Below are 25,065 nucleotides of genomic sequence, written 5' to 3'. Positions count from 1 at the left end.
AGGGAAAGAATTTTAAGAATAATTTCATAGTGCTTATAAACAATAATGTAAAAAAACTGAGAAAACAGCCTCACCTGAACTCAACTGCAATTTTGTATGTAATGGCATTGTTTTAAAAAATCTTTGTGTGATTATTCAGTGACACTCATTAATGTCGCTATTTTTAAATTCATTGTTTTTAACTCAGTGAGCATGCTTTTAAATTAATTGAAATATTTCTGCAAGTTGCTGAAGAGCCAGCAATTCAGTAGCATTTAATGAATGAGCTTCTAAAAAGACACCCTAAAAGAACTTTTTCACGATGGGGAAACAATACTTGACAGCATGTAATTTTTTAGTCAGTCAGTTGAAAACCAAATTCAAGTTGATGGTTTTAGAGTATAAAATATTTCTTTGAAAATAAAAATTGATTCCAAAAATCTGAGCTAATAAAACTGCTTTACAGCTGAGCTACATTTAGAATGCCATGTTCTTGAATTTTTTTTAAAGAGAAGTACAGAATTCTAAACATCAGAAACCTATGACTTAATTTGTTAGGCTTTGAAGGTTCTAAACAACACTTTATTGAAAAGCTGGTGATTCACAAAGTAAGATGTGAATGGCCATCATCAAAAAGTCCACAAACAATAAATGCTGGAGAGGCTGTGGAGAAAAGGGAACCATTTTTCACTGTTGGTGGGAATGCAAACTGATGCAGCCACTATGGAGAATAGTATAGAGGTTCCTTAAAAAACTAAAAATAAAACTACCATATGACCCAGCAATCCCACTACTGGGCATATACCCTAAGAAAACCATAATTCAAAAAGACACATGTACTCCAATGTTCATTGCAGCTCTGTTTACAATAGTCAGGACATGGAAACAACCTAAATGTCCAATGAGATGAATGGATAAAGAAGATGTGGTACATATATACAACGGAATATTACTCAGCAATAAAAAGGAACGAAACTGGGTCATTTGTAGAGAAGTAGCTGGACCTAGAGTCTGTCATACAGAGTGAAGTAAGTCAGAAAAAGAAAAACAAATATCGTACATTAACGCCTACATGTGGAATCTAGAAAAATGGTACAGATGAAACTATTTGCAAGGCAGGATATAGACACAGACGTAGAGAACGGACACGTGGACATGGTGGGAGGGTAAGGGGGTGGGATGAATTGGGAGATTGGGATTGGCATATACACACTACCATGTGTAAAATAGATAGCTAATGGGAACCTGCTGTATAGCACAGGGAGCTCAGCTCGGTGCTCTGTGATGACCTAGATGGATGGGGTATGGGAGGAGGGAAGTCCAAGAGGGAGGGGATATATGTATACATATAGCTGACTCACTTCATTGTACAGCAGAAACTAACACAACATTGTAAAGCAATTTTACTCCAATTAAAAAACGGTAAGATGTGACATTTAAGTTGAAAAGGTGGATTGGAAGAAATAAGTGAAGCACCATATGAGCTTTAATTCATGATAGATTATCAAAGTAGATGATTTATTTCCATTTGCGAAGCAGAAATGAAAATCAAAAGGCAGCAATTCACAAAAACTTAATAAGGATTTTTTTCCTTTGACCTTCAATGTGTTTGGGGTTCCTACCTGAGTTATTTTCACATAATTTTGTATTTTTCAACTCTTAGCAGACTACCACTGCCACAAACCAAGAGTTTTTCTAAACTAAATTAAATTGGTAAAATATGAAACTTTTCCATTTTGTCTTATTTTTAAAAAATAATGCATTGAATTTTATTTTACATGTAATTGTAACAGTAAGGGAGCTGGCAGGTATTGTTAATATTAAGGAATTAAACTAATACCCCTGTTATAAACTAGCCATAATCCTGCATTTCAAAGAACACAAGATACTCATTAAACATTCAGCAAAATCCACAGCATGAGTGAGTCTGTACAGTGATGAACTTGGTCACAATGTATTTTTTGTATGTAACCTGCTTATCCACAGAATCCTGGTTTGTTAGAGGCATCAATTCAAAATTAAGTAACATAAACAAAAGTTAAAAAACTTTTTGTAAGTATATTCATTTTAAGAAGCCTGTAGTTAATTACATATGTATGTATTTGCATATATATGTATGTATATAATTATTCATATGTGTATTTATGTACATATGTCTTTGTATATAATTACATATACATATATTTGGGTTGGCCAAAAAGTTTGTCCGTTTTTTCCATGTTACAGAAAAACTTGAGTGAATTTTTTGGCCAACCAATATTTATTTCAGTCCTTGTTTTATTTAATTTCTCTTGCATTTGACATTTTTCTAGTGGAAAATTATTTCTTTTTGAAATCTTTCTTCTTCTGTGTCTTTGATAACACTGGCAGCGTTAAAAAAAATTTTAGCAGCTTGTTTTTAAAAATCTCTCTCCACTCCCCCATCTCCTTTGTAAGCTGTTTTCCCTACTCCAGTCTCTATCCTGTGCATGTTCATATTTCCTAGGATGCCATTCTGATTCTCTTCTTTTTATTTGATGCCTTGAATAGGCACCCACATCCCCAAATCTTCTGGGTTCAGATCTCTAGCCCAATTTCCTTGACTGGGCTCAAAACTCATATATCCAACTGCTCCTGGAAAGCCCTACAGATGAGTCTCTGTACCAAAGAATTCATCTTTGTATCCTCATCCTATATATTAGTGAATGGCATTGTCATTCACTTAGTTTCCTATAGCCCCAAACCTGGGGATTTTCTTTTATTCATGCCCTTGTGAACCCTCTCTCCAACTAACCAACACACGCACACAAGCAATGGATTTCCAAGCCTTTTGGTTGTACCTTCCTAACGTTTCTCAAATGTATCTTCTGCAAACACATCCTAATTTTTTGTTTCCACTCTGATCTCACTCTAAACCTGTGTTTTTTCATGCCTTTGTGACTTTGCCATGTCACTCCACCTACTAGAAGCCCTTTATAACGTCCCGTTTACCAAATTTCTACTTCTTTAAAACTCAAGCAAGAAACTTTCCCTTCCCTTTCCATCTTCCTTTACCTTCGCATTTGCCCTTTACTTCACATCTTCCTCTTCCTTCCTAGCACGGTAGTAAGAGGTAAAGGGAGCAATCACACAGAGGCTTGGAAATTGAGTGAGCATAAGAATTCCAGATGATGCAGGGGAGGAAGCCACGTGGAGGTGCGGAGGTGCCATGCCCTTGGATTTGTCAGGATCTGGGGCACTGTGCACGCTGGTGCAGAGGAGATAGCTAGATAGCTACTATGGTTGGGAGACTGGTTACTTTGAACAATAAGTAAACTAATTGAATAAATAAGTAAATAAATAAATGATAATGAGTCAGGTTTTTCACTATTGGATGAAATACTCGCAAATATGAAAAAGGGAAAGGCTAGAAAGAATCTTTGAGGATTTGGATTGGAAATGGAGGTATGACATGAACCCATGAGTTTTTAATAAATATTCATGTACTGACAGAGATAGAGACATCATTGTAGCTGTGAATATTGTGTATATGTATATATATATATATATATATATATGTGTGTGCGTCCCAGAAACAATGAGCATAGATAGCAAGCACCCAGATCTTGGTTTCTAAGTGTCACCCTCACTAACAGGAACCAGGGCTCTTTGGAGGAATGGCTGGGACATGGAAAGTATAAGATGAGCCTGGAACATCTTGTTGGGTAAAGAAAGAGGTGCTCCAAAAATGATGCTCATCTGCCATAAAGACACAGGAGCTACACTGAAGGGTGTACCTCTAGCCAAATCTGAGACAAGTCGAGTATCACTATAAATAACGACAGTAAGAGATGGAAATTTATTGAATAAAATAACAATCCATGAGTCTGTACATACATATACATATATATATGTACATATGGTGTATGTGTATATAAATATATATATGTGAATAAAAAATGAGGGATAAAGGAAAGCTCATTGTTACAGTAAAATACCGACTAATAAATGTAGAAAAAATGATGGAACTAGAAGATCACCATTGGTAGCCATCATAGTGGTAGTTGGTTCCAGTGGGAGTTATGAACGGTGGATTGGGTTTGATGAATAGCAGGACATTGGTGTAATCTCAGAAAATATTTCCAAAAAGGCTAATCACTTACCAAAGGGAAAATGGTGACATTATAATGGAGAAAACTGGAAGATGCCAACAAGACCAGAATGTTTAGGTTAACATTACCTAAAGTCATGGGAAAGTTGACTTTTTGTGCCCTTGATATAATGAACTGTGAAAATCCAATGTCACACTGGGGTATTACTGCCCCCAAAAGCATGACCTGAGTCAGATCATGAGGCATCATCAGGGATACTGAGATTGCAGAGATTTCTGAGAGAGTAAAGGAAATAACTAGAAGGTTTTGTTAGGTTGAATTATACATGTATTACAATGTATGAAAAAGAATATTTGGCAGGAAAAGTAGAATGAAGAAACCAATGAAATATAGTTCTGGGATCTGAGGAACCTGATAGTAGAAGGGATTCTGGGAACTTGCCTACAAATATTGTATTTTATATGTTATATATAAAATATATAATACATGCAATATAATATATAGTATATCTATTACATATAATATAGCATATTATATATAGAAATATTCTACTATATATAAATAGTAGTATTTTATCTACTGCCTTATTAAATAATGTACTTAAGGAGGCTATCCCCTGTGTAATGATTTTATGTCAAAACCATCAATTCTTTCTTTTTCTCCAAAGATTGAGCCTTTTTTTGTGAGTGTGGCACTTTATGACCTCAGAAACAGCAGGAAGATTTCTGCTGATTTCCATGTGGATCTAAACCATACTGCTGTCAGGCAGATGCTCTCAGGGGCTTCCGTGGCTTTGGAAAATGGAAACATAGACACTGTCACTCCAAGACAATCAGAAGAACCTCATGTCAAGGGATTTCCAGAGGAATGGCTAAAATTTCCAAAGCAGGTTGCACTTTTGTTTATCTATCATGGGAGGGAAAATGCTTGTTCCAGTTTCCTTACCAATAGATTACATAAGATGAGCAGCTTTCCAAATAAAAATCCCCCTTAAAGCTGTACTCTAAAAAAGTAGAATTTGGGGGGCTTCCTTGGTGGCACAGTGGTTGAGAGTCCTCCTGCCGATGCAGGGGACACGGGTTCGTGACCCGGTCTCGGAGCTGGGCCCGTGAACCATGGCCGCTGAGCCTGCGCGTCCGGAGCCTGTGCTCCGCAATGGGAGAAGCCGCAACAGTGAGAGGCCCGCGTATCGCAAACAAAACAAAACAAAACAAAACAAAACAAAAACTAAAAGCTGGTTCTTTGACAGGAAAAACAAAATTGATAAACCATTAGCCAGACTCATCAAGAAAAAAAGGGAAAAGACTCAAACCCATAGAATTAGAAATGAAAAAGGAGAAGTAACAACTGACACTGCAGAAATACAAAGGATCATGAGAGATTACTACAAGCAACTATATGCCAATAAAATGGACACCCTGGAAGAAATGGACAAATTCTTAGAAAAGCACAACCTTCTGAGACTGAACCAGGTGCACGTCCGGAGCCTGCGCTCTGCAACAGGAGAGGCCACAACAGTGAGAGGCCCACATACCTCAAAAAAAAAAAAAAAAAAAAAAAGTAGAATTTTGTAAATGTCTTCATTGTGATTTCCTAGCTGCTTATTAGCTGTTTTCTTTGTACATAGGCTATATTTTCTGTAAGCAATCCACATTCTGAAATTGTTTTGGTGGCCAAAATCGAAAAAGTACTGATGGGAAACATTGCAAGTGGTGCTGAACCTTATATTAAAAATCCAGACTCCAACAAGGTAATGCATGATCTTTTTATAAATAATTTCAATTATTTTCAATAAATAAAATCACACTGCCTTGATGGATTATCAAGTTTGATAAATGTAAGTCTTGAAATATTCCCTTGTTAGTGAAATGAGTATCAAACAGGAAATTTTTAACGTATATATTCTCGGCTTATGTTTTTTGATCCTGCAATTTCTGCTGAGACTCTATTGGTAGAAATAAATTTAAATGTGGATAAAACTTTAATCCCCAAAGACTAAAGTGTTAACAATAATGAAAAGTTAGGATTAATCTGACTGAAAACAAGGGAATACAGTTTACTAAGACATCAGCAATGCTTATGCTGAACTAAGTGAAAAAGTAAAATAGTTGTTTACCAAATTTTAATAACACCTAAATGAAGAAAGAAAGAGAAAAGAAAATACCATAAGCTCTTTAAATGGTGGGACTGCAGGACATTTTTTCTGCTTTCTTTTTACAATTACCATATTTTCTATAATAATTGAATGTTATTTTTAATAGAAAATAAATACAAAAAGTTTCTATTATCCACACAGAGAAGTATATTGGGAAAATAATGCATAATAATTGAATTTGAGGGTGTGTGACAGTTTAGGGCAGTTTTTAACATATTTATGAGAATCCTTTAATTCAGGGTTTAGCAAACTATGGAGTGCAGGCCAAGTCCGGCCTGTCACCTATTTTTGTAAATAAAGTTTTATTGAAACACGTTACACTCATTCACTTAAGATTGTCTTTCCTGCTATAGCAACAGAGTTGAGAAGCTGAGACAGAGACCACATGGCCCACAAAGCCCTATATATTGGATTGGCCAAAAAGTTTGTTTGAAAGAACTTTTAGGCCAATCCAATATTTACTGTGTGACTCTTTACAGGACAAGTTTGCTGACCTCTATCATAACAAATAAAAAGAAATACAGGACAGCCTGTGAATGTAAATTTCATAACTCTTTCCATTCAATATTTTAAGGTCTTTTAAGTCAGAAAAAAAGTTGGTATTCCAAGATAAGGGTGTTTTCTACATTTGAAATTTGTAAACTAAAAAGAAAGAAAGTGTTATACAATAGTTTGAACACAGAGGATAGATATCATTTGTCTCTTTACAAGGTAGAATCTGTGAGCCAGTAAAGCAGAATTTTACTGAGTTTCAATATAACACGGAAAAGTATTTATTAATATTTTACATGGACTGTACAGTGATGTTCTAAACAACATTTATATTTATTGTTTTTCCTTAGTATGCACAAAAGATACTAAAATCCAACAGGCAGTTCTGCAGCAAGTTGGGGAAATACCGCATGCCATTTGCTTGGGCGGTGAGGTAGGTTGACAATTGCAACCAACAGAATAGAAGTGCATTTATTGTCTGCATTGAAAGCTTCATTTTTGAACACATCTGTGTTACCTGTTATTTTTAACATACCAACACCTAGAAGAATGCTAGTGTGTTCATCTTCAGAAATACCTTGAGCTCCCCAGAAACATGTGTTTTACAAGATAATTTAGCAAGCCAGCTCATAATAGACTGGGACCATGACATGTGTACAGTGTATGCATGACCAGGTATGCAATGGGTTCTTGGTAGGATCAAAGCCAAGTCATAACTTCTTTATTATGTATATTTGGTCTAACAAACTCTTGATGTTTTATCAGTCCCAAGGGTTTGGTGCGCATAAAATTCAGATGGAAGCACTGTGATTTCTTATGCAGCTGCATGTTTTCATCCGTGCAGAAAACACGGGTCTATATATGGATGTTCAAATGAAACCATCAAATTGATCACTTGAACTCTCTTTGATTTTGGTACTGATTAGCATAGCCGCATTTCTCAGTACCAGTTGACTCTCCGATAGAAATGCTGAGTTAATGTGGGCACTGATGGTGGAACCATCCACCTGGACATATAACCTCTGCATAAAGGACAAAAAAATGCCTTTCAGATCTGTTTAAACATCAATTACTACTGTCCTTGTCAGTCTCTTTGTGTCTTTATCAGTACATGAATTTCTTAAAGGAGAAAGTGCCTGGCATAGATATATGGGGAAAGGTCAGCAATGGACAATCTGAATGAACTAAAAAAGATAAATTAGTGCTACAAAAAAAGCAGCCTATTTGGTATCCATTTGAATGTTGATTATACCCCAGTGCAAATAACTTTAAAATCCAGAAGGACGGGAGAACTGGTCAGTTATGTCATTTTCAGGTCTCACAGTATCCAGTTGTGGTGCATAACCAGAGTAAACTCACCACTATTTTTCATAATTTTGATGTAGTTATTGAAAGTTGGAGACAAGTACGGGGAGGAGGAATGTGGAATTAGGGGTAAACCAAGGTAGACTCATGCCGTCTCTAGGGATTAATTTGCCCCAAGGCAGCCCTCTAAGTTGAGGAGGAAGAGACCAGGCCCAGGAATCTGAAAACGTGGTCCAGATCAGATACCACTTATAGATTGTAGCTTTGGTCAAGTTTCCTTTCAGAGTCTCAGGGTCTCCATTTGCAGAATGAAACTAACAAGAACCGCCTTGTGAACAGTAGTGCAATCACAAGTGCAAAGGCATCTGTCATAAAGTAGAACATAAATATCATTTTATCCCCCTTTAATATCTCTCTCTGCAGGGACAACTAATGCTAGGATATTCTTCATGAATAAAAGATATTATTTAGAAATACTGAACCCATTATGATGAACTTAATTCATTTCATTCCTTGTAAGCTTCAAGAAAACGGATAACTAATTGTATTTCGCAGGTCAAACTTTTCATGTTGATAAGTATTCTCAGTTCCCACAAGATAATCAGTTGGGGCAAGTAGAGGGTAGAGGCAGGATGTCCTTTTGCAAAGTGAAATATTCCAATATAGCAAAATTATAATAGTGAACGCATTTTCTCTTTAAGGATTGAGGATTATTCTGAGTATTGTTATAAGCAGATATTTTAGAGCCAGAGCTGGGTTCCCTATCTCAACTCTATTTACCAGTGAATATAGCAAGAACTTATAGTCTCAATTTTTTTGAATGTATAAAGAGGAATTCTAATACCTAATTTACTATTTCAGGGATTAACAAGTACATATATTTATTCAATAAAAGATAGCCATTATTAGAAGCCATTAGTCTAATATGATTATTAAAAGTCCCTGTGGAGATCATATCCACCCAAACAAGCCTCCTTTTCAGGTAAATTTGGGGCAGTGAAGAATAATGTGGGAGAAAGAAGTAAAAGAATTACCCATTATTGAAAGAACCTGAGCAGTTAGGAAAAGCAGTAACAACCCTACTTTGAAGTCGTCTTGGTCAAATGTGCTAGAGGAAAGATAGATGAAGTTTCTAGGGAGGCTGATAATATTACCAACTATTGAAGTAATTATGTCTAGGGCAGGAAAGCCAACAAAACCACAGGTTCATGCTACATGAATGCCTGATCACTGGTTTGGTTGTAGACCAGGGAACAGTATACACCACCAATTTGTGCCCATAAATATATGATTTACATTTACATAAACATCTCTAGTAACTGAGAAATATGATTAGCAGTACAGTTCTCAAGATTTCATGTTAGACCCCTTGGAATATCTAACCGCAAAAACAAGTACAAGATCCAACCAAAGAAGATTTTAATTTTCCCTCCACAGTGTGGAAACTGCTTCAAGTAAATGTTGACCAAATTAGAGAAGAGCTCTTGCTACTCGTGTCGTTTTGACGTAAGCCAGCCTGCTGACATATTCTAATACCCTACTGACACCGCTGGTTCTCTGGCTCCTTTTCCTTTCTATTATATTTTCTCGATTGCAGCTTATTTCTTGACATAGCTTTGAGTGGACTCTTAAAACCCTTTGGCCCTTAAAATCAAAAGCCACTAAAAAGCATAGAATTGACAATTAGCTTACAATCATATTTTTACCCGATCCAGTCATCCCACCAGCTGCAAAACACACAGATACTCATCACTGTGAACATTTTATCTAGAACATGCACTAATTTGGTGCATGTTCTTATTTTGGGCACCAGCTGTAGCACCATTTTATAGCAAAAAAGCTTATATTTGGGGTAGGTAAACAGAATGCACTCAGATGGCTACAGAGGGCATTGTACACTGTCAGGAGAAAGTCAACCTTTACAAATGTGCCATGTTGTTAAATCAGACTCTTTCCTCGTGTATCACTCCCAGGATTATGTGTGCCCAAATCCAGGACAGGACGCTTTTTGATTCCTTTTTCTCTGTCCCACGCAACATTCCAAATGGAACCGAGTAAAAAACTGGATTTTCTTTAAAATTAAACAAGACTAAAATAAAAATTTCATTCTTATATCTATACATTTATAGAAGGCACACAGCACAACAACACCCAACAAATGGTTGTCCAACCTCTGTTCAAATCCTTCCAGTAACAAAAACTCAAGTGCATCCCACAGTGGTTCTTTCTGTCTTTTATAGCTCCAATGATTAGATAATTCTTCATATATATATACACACACACACACACACACACACACACACATTTTTTTAAACTGCTTGACACTTTTATGTTTTGTCTTCCAAAGCCACAACAAATGGGCCCAATTCTTTCTATATATCACAGCTATTCATGTTGCTTATTTTTGTTAATATTTTTTAAAGTCTTTATTGAATTTGTTACGATATTGCTTCTGTTTTGTTTTGTTATTTTGGCCACGAGGCATGTGGGATCTTAGCTCCCCGACCAGGGGTCAAACCCGCACCCCCTGTATCGGAAGGCAAAGTCTTAACCACTGGACTGCCAGGGACGTCCCTCATGCTGCTTATGAATGAAGCTCTCAGGGATACCTAAGCTTCTTTTCCTTTAGGTTAAACACCACATTGTTTTTTTTTCAATCACACTCTAAACGTCACGGCTCTGAGACCTTCATTGCACATGGATCATTGCTCAACTCTGGCAGTTGGAACAGGGCATGGTGTCCCAGCCATCCTGAAACCATCTGTGTAAATGAATCAGTTCTCTGCTCTCCTGCCAGTTACCGTATTTATGGAGTAGGGACAGAGTGCGAGAGCCGTGACCAGCGCCTCTCCGTGCCGCTGTGTTCTTCACAGCGTGTCCAATGTAAGTGAGCTGTTTCCAGGACAGAGCTGCTGCAGATAAGAGCAAAAGCCAGTGATACAACTCAAGTCTACTGATATATTTGAAGTGACTGGTGAAATTTTTTAAAAATACTACTCAATTTAACTTTCTCGCATGTCGGGAAAAATGTCACACACTCAAACACAATCCCTGAATAATATTTAAATAAAAATTATCTTGAAGTTAAATATTTTCATTCTTCCTCCCTCAGTGTTAGTTGATAGGGGACCTTTTTTCCCTCAGTTGCCACTTCACAGAAAAAAAAAACTGAGGAGAAAGTTTGAAGGAGTCTAAAAATATCATTCTGGGAAACTCCTGGCCCATTTTCTAAATTATTTGACACTAAAGCTCTATGATCAGGTAGCCATTCAAATGGCCTTTTCAGCCTGTGTATTGAAATCTTTGGCTAATGTGAAGAGTAGTAAAAGAGTCTTGTTAAGATCCTTAAGTTAGAAGAAATAAAGATTCAGCATTTCTCTAGCATTGAAGAAAAATCAGTTACACGTAGGTCTAATTTTCCTTTGATAGGCACAGAGTATGATGAATTATGGGGAAGAAAAATGACATAAAGCATGCTAGGTATACTTGCTTTTCAGCAAGTTGCCCGGCATTACTATGTTATTTGGATGAAAACAATTTATGCATTTTAACTAAATCTATAGAGTCCCATTGAAATGGATCAAGGAAGGAAATAAATGGTTCAGGTTCACAGTGTTCTCTTTATTTAATACAAAATGCTCATTCAGGTATTCTCCATTTTATCTTTGTCTCTGCCCTAAAATTTAGGGCATGGACACATTTATCTCCGTGAAAATGTTTCAAGAGTCTGGCTCTCTACACCCACATACACAACCTCATACCCTTTCCACTATTCATAAATTCTAAGGGCACCACCCAAACTGACATGACCCAGGCTTGCCCGGGAAATAATGAAAAAGCGGTAACATGTGTTCCCATTCCTCTCCACCCCCCTAATACTCTGTGGCTTTGACATGTTACCAAATCATAAATAAATGTAGTTGTAATATGGGCTGCTGTCACTTTAGATACCAGGTTGAAAATAAGAAATTGAAGATAATAAATGCAGTGTATAAATGAAATTTTTTTCTAAGAAGTTTTCATGTCTTTTTAGTTTATAAGTTCCTGGACTTTCTTCCATTATAAATGGGAAGTTGAATCATTTTAGTCAACTTAAAAATACATCTTCGTAAGTAATATCCAAGTACCAAGAGGGGAGCATTGGTGGTTCAGTGGTAGAATTCTCCCCTCCCTCCCATGCCAAATACCAAACTGAATAAATATTGTTTTCTTTCAGATCAGTATTTAAGGACAACCAGGGAAATGTGGACAGAGACTCAAGATTTTCACCATTGTATAGACAAGAAAGCAACAAGATTTCAACTGAGGATCTACTTAAACTAGTGTCAGATTATAGAAGGTAGGATGTTTTGGATACTCTTGAAATTAACATGAATCAGCTACATTGCTGCTGTTGATTTGTTATCTCTGCATAAACAATACTCCATAACCAGATTCCCAAATATCCATACTCCCCCAGAAAGCAGATGCTTTGCAGATGACCTCTCATATGCCCAAATGACACCATAAGAGTAAATTTGCCAGAATGATGTGGAAGGAGTGTGAGACATTAAACTATGTCAGTTACCTATAGCTATGTAACAAATCACCCCCAAAATTAGTGGCTTAAAACAACAACATAACTTATTTTTCTCTTGAGTCCATAATTTGAGCATGGCTAAGTGAAGACAGTTTGTCTCTTCTATATATGGCATCAGCTGGAAGAGGTCCAGTGGAGCCAGAGGATCCATTTTTGAGATAGCGCATTTGATGACTGGCAAGTTGGTGCTGGCTGTTGGCTGGAAGCTCAACTGGAGCTGTGGGTTGGAGACCTTGGCTCTTCTCTCCATGAGATGCTATGGCTTGGGTTCTAAGAGTAAGTGTCCCAAGGGACAGACAGAAAATGTTCACTGCCAGTTTCTTAAGATGGGAAACTGTCACAGTGCCATTTCTGCCATAACATACTGTCAAACTCTCACATCCTAGATTCAAATGAAGGGTATATAGACACCTCTAAATAGGAGGAGTGTTAGGGGATTTTAGAATATGTATGAAACACCACAGAGCAATTAATTGCTGTGAATACAATGATTGATAGTAGTTCTGTCATTCAAATGCTTTTGGAAAAGACAATGGAAGTTAGAGCTAAAAGAAGAAAAACATAAAAGTCACAACATTTTAAAAATGAATCACCATATATTCAGCATCTGATGATGGTAAGATCTTGCATGACAAGTGGCTTATCTTAAACTGTTGGTCCCCTGACACAGTCAGGATTCTTGTTCCCTTTGCCCCTTTCCCAAATATTAACTCGCTGCCTCTCTCATCTAAGAATCAACAATTCCTTATCAATTAATTTTGTTTATCCAAAACAAAAATTATTTATTACTATGAAACAAGCATGATTAATATTTTCTATATCTTCAATAGAGGGTATATTTCTGTTTAACTAGAAGGGAAGTTTGCCCAATGTTCTTTTTTGTTCTGGAAAAAAATAAACCTTAGGAAGCAAAATAAAAGTGGAATTGAACCAATATTATTTTTTTGTGATTCTACAGGACCACTCCTTACATGGGGAGACCTTCCTTCCCCTTATCAAATGTCATGGTCAAAACCCCTATATCCACTAAGTGGAAATTAAGAATGCTTTTCCTCTTTACTTTTTTCCAAGTTTACTAAAGCCTGAAAAGTTGTAACACTGAGCAGAAGGGAATGGGCAAAACAGGAGAAGACCATACTGTCACAAAACCCATGTTACTGGTGTTTAGCAAAGATAGTTATCACTATGGCATTTAGAGGGCGTCTAGAATACCCAACGCCATACTGGTGAGACATTAAATTCTTTCATGGATGCCTCACACGTAATGACATTTATTCTCAGTAGTGTGCTGATAAATGTCTACCACTGACCCTCTCGGAGGAAAAAAAATTATTTGTATTGATGGCAAATTTCTATGGTGTAAATTCTCCTGCCATTGCTGATTTCAAGCTCCCAGTGGGGTTTTGCCAAACATGGAGCTGGAAAGAAATGTGCACACCATCATATAACTTTTCCACCACACAGATAGATGTAAATAACCTCAAGAGCGTGGATCCTCTCACCATGTAGTAAAACAATTACCAAGTGATGAATTTTCAGTACTTTTTACCTTGGTATTTAATGTAATTTGTTTAATATAATTTCATTTTTAATAATGACTGTGTTTTACAGATGGCAGGCAAAATAACTGAAAATATAACAATTAGCTCTCACAGGCTGGGAAGAGCTGCCTCTCGAAGTAGGTTTCCAGAGAGGGGTGACACTTGAAACTGTTCTTAGCAACTTTCACCTTTACTGTAAAGGAAGATGGGGAGAAGGTTTTAGTAAAGAGGGAGGAAAGGAAAGTCAAGGACTCGTGAATTAGAGTGACTGTGGGCACAGGGATAGGTGGTAAAGAAGGGTCTACATACACTGACTGGGGATCAGGGAAAGGGCCCTTGTCCTCCTGGATTGTTGGTGAAGAGGGAAAAAGCAAACTGTCCACTTAGCAGTTGTGGCAAAGACCATCCTTGCTCTCAAAACTTTTTAAAATTCCTCACGAAAGTGAATTATTTAAATCGGTTCAAAGACTAGTACTTTCTGTTAACAAAAACTAAATATTTACCATTTACCAAAACTAACGATTTACATTGCACTCGTTTGGCCGTATAAATGCTATCTGAAGTGGTGCAAATAAACTTAAAACATTCTTCAGAATATCTGTAACTTTGACCCCTCCCTGAATTTTAATTTTTATTTGCAAAATCACATAAATTTTAGTTTTCAGAATAAAACTAGCTACATGAAATTATTCACAAGATTGTTTAGGGTCCCACTGTTTATCCTTATCAAAGCTCAGAATTACCATTGTCTGTTTTTTTTCCTTGACAACTAGAATAATTCATTGTGTGTGTGTGTGTGTGTGTGTGTGTGTGTGTGTTTCTATGCTGGTATACTTTCACAGAGCTGACAGAATAAGCAAAACGCAGACCATTCCTGGAAGCCTGGATATCGCTGTTGACAACATTCCTTTGGAGCATCCAAGTATGTTGATGATGTCATGGCTTGCTTGTAGAGTTTTGAATGTTTAGTGGCATTTTGGTTGGTTGGTTGGTTGGTTGGTTGGATAGTTGGTTCGTTACAAAGGTTTGTTTGGGGATTTTTTTCTCAAGGTTTACGATAACTGTAATTCATTATCCTGTAGAAATTTGGGATGTCTTTTTTCTCCATTAAGACAGACTGTAAGTATTGTAGGAGAGGAACTATATTCAGGGTGACCTAATATTCATCTGGTATACACCATGCACCGAGCAGGGTGTTAAATTGTATCATTTAATCCTCAAAACCCTGAAGGGTTGCAAATGAGGAAGTCTGGTTCAGATAGATTGATAAACCAATAACCCATAATGAACAATGCCACACTGAGCTGTCAAAGGGCTACTCTGAACACGGTGCGTTGCCACCCAAGTGGCCATGCGGTAATTATAGCCGGAAAGTTTTTAGACACTGTTATCACACAGAGAGCATATATCTTTTCCAGAATATGGTCAAAAGTTCTATTTATGTTAGTGAAAATTTAAATTTCAGAAGCAGTTTTATTAACTTATAAATAAGATTTTTCAGAATTTATTTATTTAGTGGTGAGATTAGTTTATTTGGTTTTATTTTCCTTCTAATTTCACCTTTTAGTGACTTTCTCAGTGATGCAAAGAGTGAATAAAGGCATTCTAAAAAGAACTACAAACAGGGAGAGGATTATTACCACAGGATATTTGAATTACCATTAGCACTATTAAGTTTTCCATTCTTATGACTTTTCCACAAATCACTTTAGTATGAAATAAAATGAGCATTCTAACTTAAATCATGGCTCCAAATCACTTTTGTATTGATTGGTGTGAAAAACCAGATGACAAAGTAAGCCATTTCCTCTACCTGATTTGTGGGAGGTTGCTTTTATTACCTAGGGAAAAGAAAAATAACAAAAGAGAAAGCTAAAATATTCTCTTTGAATATCCTATGATATTCTCTGATATCATGGGATATCAGAGAAATTTGAACATATAATAAAAATATTCTAATTGCTTTTTGAAGAAAAAAAAAAAAAGCCTGTAATCTGATTCCCAAGCATATAGCTAACGATATAGCTAAGCATGTAGCTAACCATGTTGCTTGTTTGAACACAGGAAGATTCCAGATGGGGTAAAGGAAGGTAGAAGGCCTTGCTGTCTTTCAGGGCCACAACTTCAGCCTCCAAACTGCTTAGTGACAAGTTTTTTTTTTTTTTTTTTTTTCTTGCGTTATGCGGGCCTCTCACTGTTGTGGCCTCTCCCATTTGCGGAGCACAGGCTCCGGACGCGCAGGCTCAGCGGCCATGGCTCACGGGCCCAGCCGCTCCGCGGCATGTGGGATCTTCCCGAAACGGGGCACGAACCCGCGTCTCCTGCAACGGCAGGCGGACTCTCAAGCGCTGCGCCACCAGGGAAGCCCAGTGACAAGTTTTGATTTATAAATTCCTAATGGTCTTTTCCCCCCTTAGGCTGTTTTTACAAGGTTAGATTTTAAAAGATTGTGAAAACTGAAGAGAAAAATAAAATTTTAACTATTAATGCAGAGGGGGATTAGGGCCTATGTTGTAAAATCATTCCATAGGGAAAATTACTATTAAGCCAAGTGGTACTATCAGTAATAAACCCATTGGACAGAGTTTTGTTCCATCATAGAGCAATATTTATAGTATGATGGCTAAAGTCAGTGGGCTAGTCTTTACCTTAGAATATCTGGTTAGTATGCTCAGAGAATCTCTAGCTAAAATTTACTTTCTATATGAAGCTTAATACAAAAAGAAAATAGTTATAAATCCAAAAGATTTACCAGTTTTTTGAGATATCAGTTTTGATGTTAAATATATCACTGAGTATCTATCATGCTTACCTCCTACGAAGTTTTCAGGCCAGCATAATTTAACATAAATTAGTATACAAGCATGGAGTTTCTATTTTGAGTAGATTCATTTTAAGATAGGTTAAGTATTGTTCACTTACGATCATATCAAGTGACAAACTTTTCTTTTCTGATTTTTAAAGACTGTGTAACATCGTCCTTTATCCCTGTCAAGCCTTTCAATGTGACGGCTCAACCAGAACCCACAGTGGAAGTGGAAGAATTTGTTTACGACTCAGCAAAGTATTGCCGTCCTTACAGAGTGTACAAAAATCAAATTTACATTTACCCCAAGCACCTCAAGTATGATAGCCAGAAATGTTTCAACAAGGTATGATATGTTTCTGAGATATCATCCTCTCTCTCCACCCTATTTAGACCATATTAAGAAGGTTTCTTGAAAGTTCAAATACAAATTACTATAGACTAACACTTTAGAATAGAAAACCATTTGAAGAAAAGGTTTAATGAGAGACAGTGATGCGTTTCACCTTAAAAGTGTTTGAGGATGCACATTTTATAACATATGAGTAAAACTTTCTGAAATCAGCCCTAAATCATTTTGTTCCAAACTTTATTTTTAGTTTATTAAGAGACTCTGAAAATAGCCTACGTGCACTCTTTCAATATGAATCTTTTCTTCCCTTTTAAATAATCTCTCCAAATCTTTCTGCTATTTCGGAGCGCTGTGAGTAATGCCACGAGAGAATTTTGGCTATTCTACATTTTTCAGATTTAATTAGAAGCTACTTATTTTAGGCACTTGGATTGTTTTCTGATGTTATTATCTAACAGGAAATTACAATGTCCATTTTCCCTCTCCGTAATTTCAGGCACGAAATATAACCGTGTGCATTGAATTCAAAAATTCCGACGAAGAAGATGCCAAGCCCGTGAAGGTGAGCCCAGCCCATGAGGGAATACAGCACACAGGGGCAGGCGGGTGCCCTGGCTCTCCCCACCACCAAGGGGCTTTTTAGTTTAGTGTGCTGGAAAGAGGAGCAATTCAGTCCACTTGATTTAGATTTCCTAACATGTACCTGATTAAACAGCTACCATTAACTAGATCTATTAGAAATGCCAGTCTCATGGATCTGCTTAGCTTTTCATGATTTGGAAAAAAGGAAGCCGTTCTAGCGTGAAATCAAGGCAACGATTCCCCTCTGGAAGACTTTGCCATTTTCAAAGATTAGCCCACATCTCATGAATTCAGCATGCTTGATTTCAAATGCAGCACCCCAGCTGGGCTTCGTGTGGCCTCTGCAGCAGGGCTGCTGCCTACTGGCCTGATGGCTAATGCAGGGGGCCCATGGGGCGCTCACATTTTTGGAAGGTGCATGTGGCCACCTGCCCGAGGACCTCGGAAATGGCTCTGGGAAGCTGGTCCCTGTTGTTGATCACGCGGCTTAATAAGATCAATAAAACTATGAGTTTTGTAGGAACCGGGATGTTTGATCCTATAAAACTGCAACTGGATGGCATTTTTCAGAGTTTTGAAGACTCTGAAAACTTTCAGAGTTTGATTTGATATATACTGTTTTTATTTTAGGGACTTCAAACAACATAAAGAAACTTATAAAGATAGAGAGGAAAATTATTTTCAGTGGGCCTGTGGCCAGATCTTCCCAGTTTTGGTGAATCAGAGGAAGGAGATATAGTAAAGGACAAAACTAATTTCTAACTAATCCCCACAATTATCTGAGGTCATCTCTTAAAACACTCTGTCAGGTACCAATTGTGTTCTCTGTGCTCAGAGGGGTTGTAGCATTATTCAGAAGAACAGTAATCAATTTGAGTGATTGAATGAATCATGCACAATAGAGAGAAAGAGTTCTTTAAAATTGTCCTGAGGCACTCTCAGCATCCCCAGGATCCAAGTTCCACAATAGCATTAGCAGCAGGAGAGAAAAAATAAAGTGAAATGGAATTGTCAAGCAAACAAAGGCAATGACCAGACGGCAAACACACCAGGCCTGCTAGAGAATCGCTTATGGGGAAAAATCTAAAAAAAAGGAGTACTCGCAAGTACATGTGACCTCTGTTTCATTGCATTCTAAAGCATTACTCAAGAGATACTGCTGACTTCAGTAGAGGGACTCTGAGCCTTGGGCTAAAGGGGCTTTTATGACAAGGAAGTGCCATATCCCATCCCCTGGCCTGATTAGGGGCCAGGACAGAAGAATAACACAATACAATGGAGCCTGGAACCAGCCCTACCCTTCCAGCTCTCATTCTTGGTTGGGGACTGGCATGTCAGGAGCTGGGGTCAAACCAAACCTTGTATCACTAAGGACTGATCGCCTTAAACTCTAGACCAGAGCTGGGTACCGTGAGCCGAAGGAATCAGAATTGAACAAAGTATCTTTTATCTTCTAGTAATCAAAAGTTAGGTAGTAGTTAATTGATTCAGGTATTCAGTATTGATATAATATCTACATAATGAATTAAAGCCTTCAAATTTTCTTCAACAGTGCCCTGTTGTATAATAAATACAGGAGAGCAGATCAAAGAAGTTCAAGGTTAATTAGATGTCAGCTAAGCCTGGCAAGTTACCACAAAATGCATCTTTGTCCCAGAATGGGTAACTGAAGAGTTGTGGCCTTTTTGTGCTCAGGGCTAATTTCAGACACTCATAATTATTCAACTCATAACTTTTTAAACAGTGTATTTACGGAAAACCTGGAGGGCCCCTCTTCACCTCAGCCACCTACACTGCAGTTCTGCACCATTCCCAGAACCCAGATTTCTCAGACGAGGTAAGCCAAGCCTCCACTACCCCCAGCAGCTCCTTAAAAGATGGGTGAGTGGGTAAGATAATACATGATGACAAACACTCTCTCTAGACTACTCCTCAGACTAAGGACATACCTTAGCAGGTGTTTACATAACCCAGTTTTAAAAACCACGTTAATTGACAGTTGCTCCAGGACTATGCTGCAAACTCATGTATTTCAGCACAAGATTTTAAAAATGTGATGTTTTTATTATATCATCTCTTTCAAATTAGACTAATTTTTTTCTTTTCTTTTTCATTGGTTAGGGTAACAAACATCGTGTTAGATAGTTTTTACCAATCAATAGCGGCATTTCATATCCTAAGGGAAAAAACAAAAAGGGCTAGAATATGAGCCAGCTATTGCTTATAACCCTCATGAACTTGAAGGAGCTTGGACTGCCTCACCTCAAGACCTGCCCTACCAACTCTCAAGACTCTCTTATTATGTGCCAGGGACCACGCTATACTCTAAATATACACTATCTCACTTGATCCACATGGCTTTCTCCAGAGAAACAGAACCAATAGGAAGATGATAGATAGAAAGATTCATAGGTAGGTAGGTAGATAGATAGATAGACAGATAGATAGGTACAATTTAATATAAGGTATCAGCTCACATCATTATGGAGGCTGAAAAGTCCCACAATCTACCATCTGCACCCAGAAAAGCCATTGGTGTAGTTCAAAGGCCTGAGAACCAGAGTGTCTATTGTAGAGTCCAGTCGAGATCTGAAGGCCTGAGAACCAGTAGTGCCAAGACCTGGAGAAGGTCAGTGTTCCAGGTCAAGCAGTCAGGCCGAGAGGAAGTTCAACCTTACTCTGCCTTCTTGTTCTATTCTGGACCTCAGTGGCCGAGATGTGCCCACCCACATGGGGAGGGCCATCTACTTTGCTCAGTCCACCAATTCAAATGCTGGTCTCTTCCAGAAACGCCCTCACAGACACACTGAGAAATCATGTTTAGCCAGCTCTCTGGGCATCCCGTGGCCCAGTCAAGTTGACACATAAAATTAACCTTCACACCTTCCTAATTTATGGATAAGGAAGCCAGCGATCAGAGAAGCAACTTTGACAAGGGCACATAACTATGAAGTGACAGTCAAAATTTAAGCCAGCCCATGTGACTCCAGAGCCTGAAGCTTCACTGCTCTCCGATAACCCATAAAAAAAAAAAAAAACAAACTTATATTGGATTAGTAGTAAATGACTATACATATGTCAGCTTGTATTATAAACAGCTTTAGACAAACAAGTTTCAGTGATTAAATTTAATTTCTAACCGTGAAGCTAAGGTCTGAACTAATGCAACCTGCCAATGTGATTTCTGGGATTTAAAATATCACATCTTTTGTGTTAGTTTCCTATTGCTACTTGAACAAATTATCACAGTTTCGTGGCTTAAATAACACACATTGATTACCTTACGGTTCGGTGGGTCAGAACTCTGAAATGGGTCCCACAGGGCTGAAATCAGGTGTCAGCAGGCCTCCATTCCTTCTGGAGGTTCTGGGACGAATCCTTACCTTGCCTTTTCCAGTTTCTGGAGACTGCCCTTGCTCCTTGGCTTGTGACCCCTTCCAGCGATGTCATTACTCTGACCTCCGTTTCTCTCCTCACATTTCTTATGACCCTGACTCTCCTGCCTTCCTCTGATAAGGACCTTTGCGATTACATTGGGCCCACTGGGCTAATCCAATTTAATCTCCCCATCTCAAGACCCTTAATTTAATCACAGCTGCAAAGTCCCTTTTACTGTGTAAGGAGACATATTCATATATTCTGAGGATTAGGACTTGGGGGGCATCCTGGGGGGCCATTATTCTGCCCATCACACCTTGTTACATGTCAACCATTTATAAACTTCTTAAAAGAACACCAATGAAACCACAGACCTGACTAACCTTATCTCCTCCCTCCACATCCATTTAATGCTCTTAAATTTTTTCCCTATAAATTCAGGACAGAGGTAAAAAATAAATAAATAAATAAGGGAAAGGGCTATTACTACATTACAGAATATTTACTACATTGGTTGACCTCTTGACAAAGCCCATCTGAAAGGTGCATCCTCTGTCGACATATAAGATTTAACGAAGAAAAAGAAAATGTTCTTACGATTAAGTCTGGCTTTTAATCTCTCTCACGCTCATGTGCTTCCCGGAATCTTTGTAAAAGCCATGAGCTTTTCCACAAGAGAACATGTATATAATGAACTGCCTGGTGAACTCTGCAGTGCAGATTCAAAACCAATTTTCTTCTTTTTTATTGCAAAAGATGATTGCATTAATTATAAACATGAATATAAATTCTTCTAAGGCACTGCTAAAATATAATGTGAGTATTTGCAGTATTTGTTACCAAGGAGTGTTAGCATTAATATGTAGTTTACTGGAATTCTTGAACACTTGTTTCAGTCCCATGTATTCCAACTAAAAAAAGAAAATTTCATTCTTCTGCATTGTTAGTTATTGTATGTTTTGAACTGTATATTGGCTTTTGTTACCAGGTTAGCATGCTGGTATGTAATGAATATATGTAAGCTGTAAACCATTCTAAGTCAGGAGTTCTCAAACCTTACCAGGCACAGAATCACCTGGAAGCCTTGTTAAAACACAGATTACTGGAACCCACCTCAGATTTTTGGATTCCATGTCTGGGATGGGGCCTGAGAAATTGCATTTCTAAACAACTTTCTCAGAGATGCTGATACCGCTGTTCCAGGGATGACACTGAAAATCTGTGTAATAAATTCTCTCCTGAGCAATGTGACAATAAAGTAACTATATATATAGATGCACAGAGAGTCTAATAAAAACTAGTAGATAATTTGCTTGGCTGTTCATCACCTTATTGCTTGATTTGACTGTTCAAGAAATTACCTAGTTGCTAATATTGAACTGAATGTCACTTACCTGCATGGGATCCTGGGATTCCAGTGTGACATGTGTTCTTGTCCTGGAAGATCCTATTAATTACTGACTAGTCCATCCTCCTAGTGACTCAAAGCCCCCTAACATCTTTCGCCTTGTTTGCTACCTCTGTATCATCCTACTTTGCAAGGCCGTGGAGGGAATTAAATGACAACCTATGTGACAGAGGTTTGGAAACTGCAAAGCACTATCACATGTAGAAGATTCCAAAATCTTTCTTTCCAGGAACATGGAGGACGCTCCTCATTAAGTATATTCTTCACCTATATCAATTTTATGTTTTATGTTTTTTTCGGAAGTGTCACTTACAGAGGAGAACGTGACCTCTTTTCAAAATGGCTCATTACTTAGTTACCACAACGTAATATTTTACACAATACATACCACGTATCTTTTTGTGGTTTTTATAACAGATAGATCCCATGCTCCAGTTACATCATTTGCAGCTACCGTGTTTCTCAACAATGTGCCTGTGGATCATCTGGGGATCTTGCTAAATGCAGATTCTGATTCTGTATGTCTGGGGTAGTGTCTGAGAGTCTGCATCTCTAATCAGCTCCCAAGTGATGCTTATGCAACTGGTCCATGCACACACTCTGGGAGGCAAGGACCTACTCTTCACTCAACTCATGTCCCTTGATGATAGGTCCTTAATCTGTGCCTTATTTACATGCTACTGTCATGTCTGTGTGTGTGTGTGTGTGTGTGTGTGTGTGTGTGTGTAATGCATGGTGGTATAAATTATCTAATGAGAAACACTAGGTATTCTAAGTTATCACCACAAAGAAATAAAAATAACATCTTAACACATTACTGCTAGCGGGATGGATATTTATTGAGAGGTAAATCATACTTCTAGTGCTGACTATTAAATTGTGGACCTAGATGTCAGTGAAAGACTTTTAAAAAGGCTAACATGCCTATGCTTTGTCTTGTCCTGACACTGGGAAAATGATTTCAATCTTAGCGCAGCTATTATCTCTTTCATTGCAGGTGAAAATTGAGCTACCAACACAACTTCATGAGAAACACCATATTTTTTTTTCTTTTTATCATGTCACTTGTGACATAAATGCAAAAGCTAACGCCAAAAAGAAGGAGGCTCTGGAAACACCAGGTATTGACAGAAAGCAATCTGAGATAGCTGTGCATGTTATCTCTGGAACTTAAATTGGAGAGTATTTGAAAAGCTCTAATTTATTGAGTTTTTTAAACTGACGTTTTATATTCATAAATGATAAATAGCTTTATTTTTACTCCTCGCCATGAAGATTTGTACTGAAAAGTTTTCCCTTTGTTGTTCCTTTGCACAGTTGGATATGCTTGGCTTCCTCTCATGAGAGATGATCAGATAGCTTCTCAAGAGTACAATATCCCAGTAGCAACAAGCCTGCCTCCGAATTATTTAAGCTTTCAAGATTCTGCAAGTGGAAAGGTATTGAATGATGTATAACTTAAGAGGAAAAATACATGGGCTAAATGGCATGAGGTTATCTTCTTTCTGCTGTTTAAATTAACTCAACTTTGGTGTATGCATCCATTGTAATAAGGAATCAAGTGTACCTATGATATGTCAAATATCTTGTTTAGTTTGTGGCCAGGAGAAATGATCTGTTCAAAATGATCCCCTGGTATCACATTGGTTTCATTTACCAATATTACCAAATGTATTTGCGTTTGCATCTCTTATTTTCCATATCTATAGGACTGTGAGGTTAATGGGTCAGGATGACAAATTAACGTAAACTAAATAACCTGTTTGTTTCCTCTCTCTCAAATTGCCACAGTGACAGTAACAAACTCTTTTTTGCAGCATGGTGGGAGTGACATTAAATGGGTCGATGGCGGCAAACCACTTTTCAAAGTATTGACATTTGTTGTATCAACAGTGAATACTCAGGTGAGCGTGTTGTCCTGAAATATCAAAATCTTCTCTAACACGTAGAATCATAAAGCATCTCCTTTATGATTTACAGGAGGAGACTCACCATTCCACAAGGTGTCAGAGAGCAGGTGATCAAAAAGGAAGAATGTTTGTGGCAAAACTGTACGCCTCTTCCAGAAGAGATCGAATTTCCTAACCCATAAAAGCTCAGGCACTATCAAACTGCAAACCAAAATTCCAGTAGTGTATTTATCAAGAGGGCACTTTCCTTGGAAGATAGTTTGCTTCCCCTGACAACCCCCAAGTGTTAAAAATATGAAACGTTTAAAATAAAGACTTTGGACCTTTACCTTAAAACTCAGTCTAATTCCCAATCCCTACCCAAGGCTCCTCTCATGGAAAGGCCACGAGGCTGGCAGAACTGTATTTGAGGGTCACCTCGGCCAATTTCTGGCCCAGTGACCCTGGACAAGTCACCTCACCCCTGCAGTCCTGTGTCCTCAGCAGGACAATGATAACAATAAAAAAT

The 25,065-nt window shown here is 37.8% G+C and overlaps 1 protein-coding gene across 1 annotated transcript in view; it reads left to right on the top strand.

The window, feature by feature from the left end:
* The window catches only part of DOCK10 (dedicator of cytokinesis 10), a 212,025-nt gene that overhangs the window by 114,005 nt on the left and 72,955 nt on the right, over positions 1–25,065 (top strand). Inside the window, 11 exon segments of the mRNA XM_007467990.1 lie at positions 4,717–4,938; positions 5,677–5,799; positions 7,047–7,129; positions 12,218–12,340; positions 14,964–15,043; positions 17,086–17,273; positions 17,776–17,841; positions 19,606–19,698; positions 23,645–23,768; positions 23,965–24,086; positions 24,465–24,551. Coding sequence (XP_007468052.1) covers positions 4,717–4,938; positions 5,677–5,799; positions 7,047–7,129; positions 12,218–12,340; positions 14,964–15,043; positions 17,086–17,273; positions 17,776–17,841; positions 19,606–19,698; positions 23,645–23,768; positions 23,965–24,086; positions 24,465–24,551 — 1,311 coding nt within the window.

This window comes from Lipotes vexillifer, unplaced genomic scaffold, assembly GCF_000442215.2.
Source record: "Lipotes vexillifer unplaced genomic scaffold, Lipotes_vexillifer_v1.1 scaffold907, whole genome shotgun sequence".
Lineage (NCBI taxonomy): Eukaryota > Metazoa > Chordata > Mammalia > Artiodactyla > Lipotidae > Lipotes > Lipotes vexillifer.
Note: the sequence above shows the minus strand (reverse complement) of the source record. Positions and strands in the feature narration are given on the sequence as shown.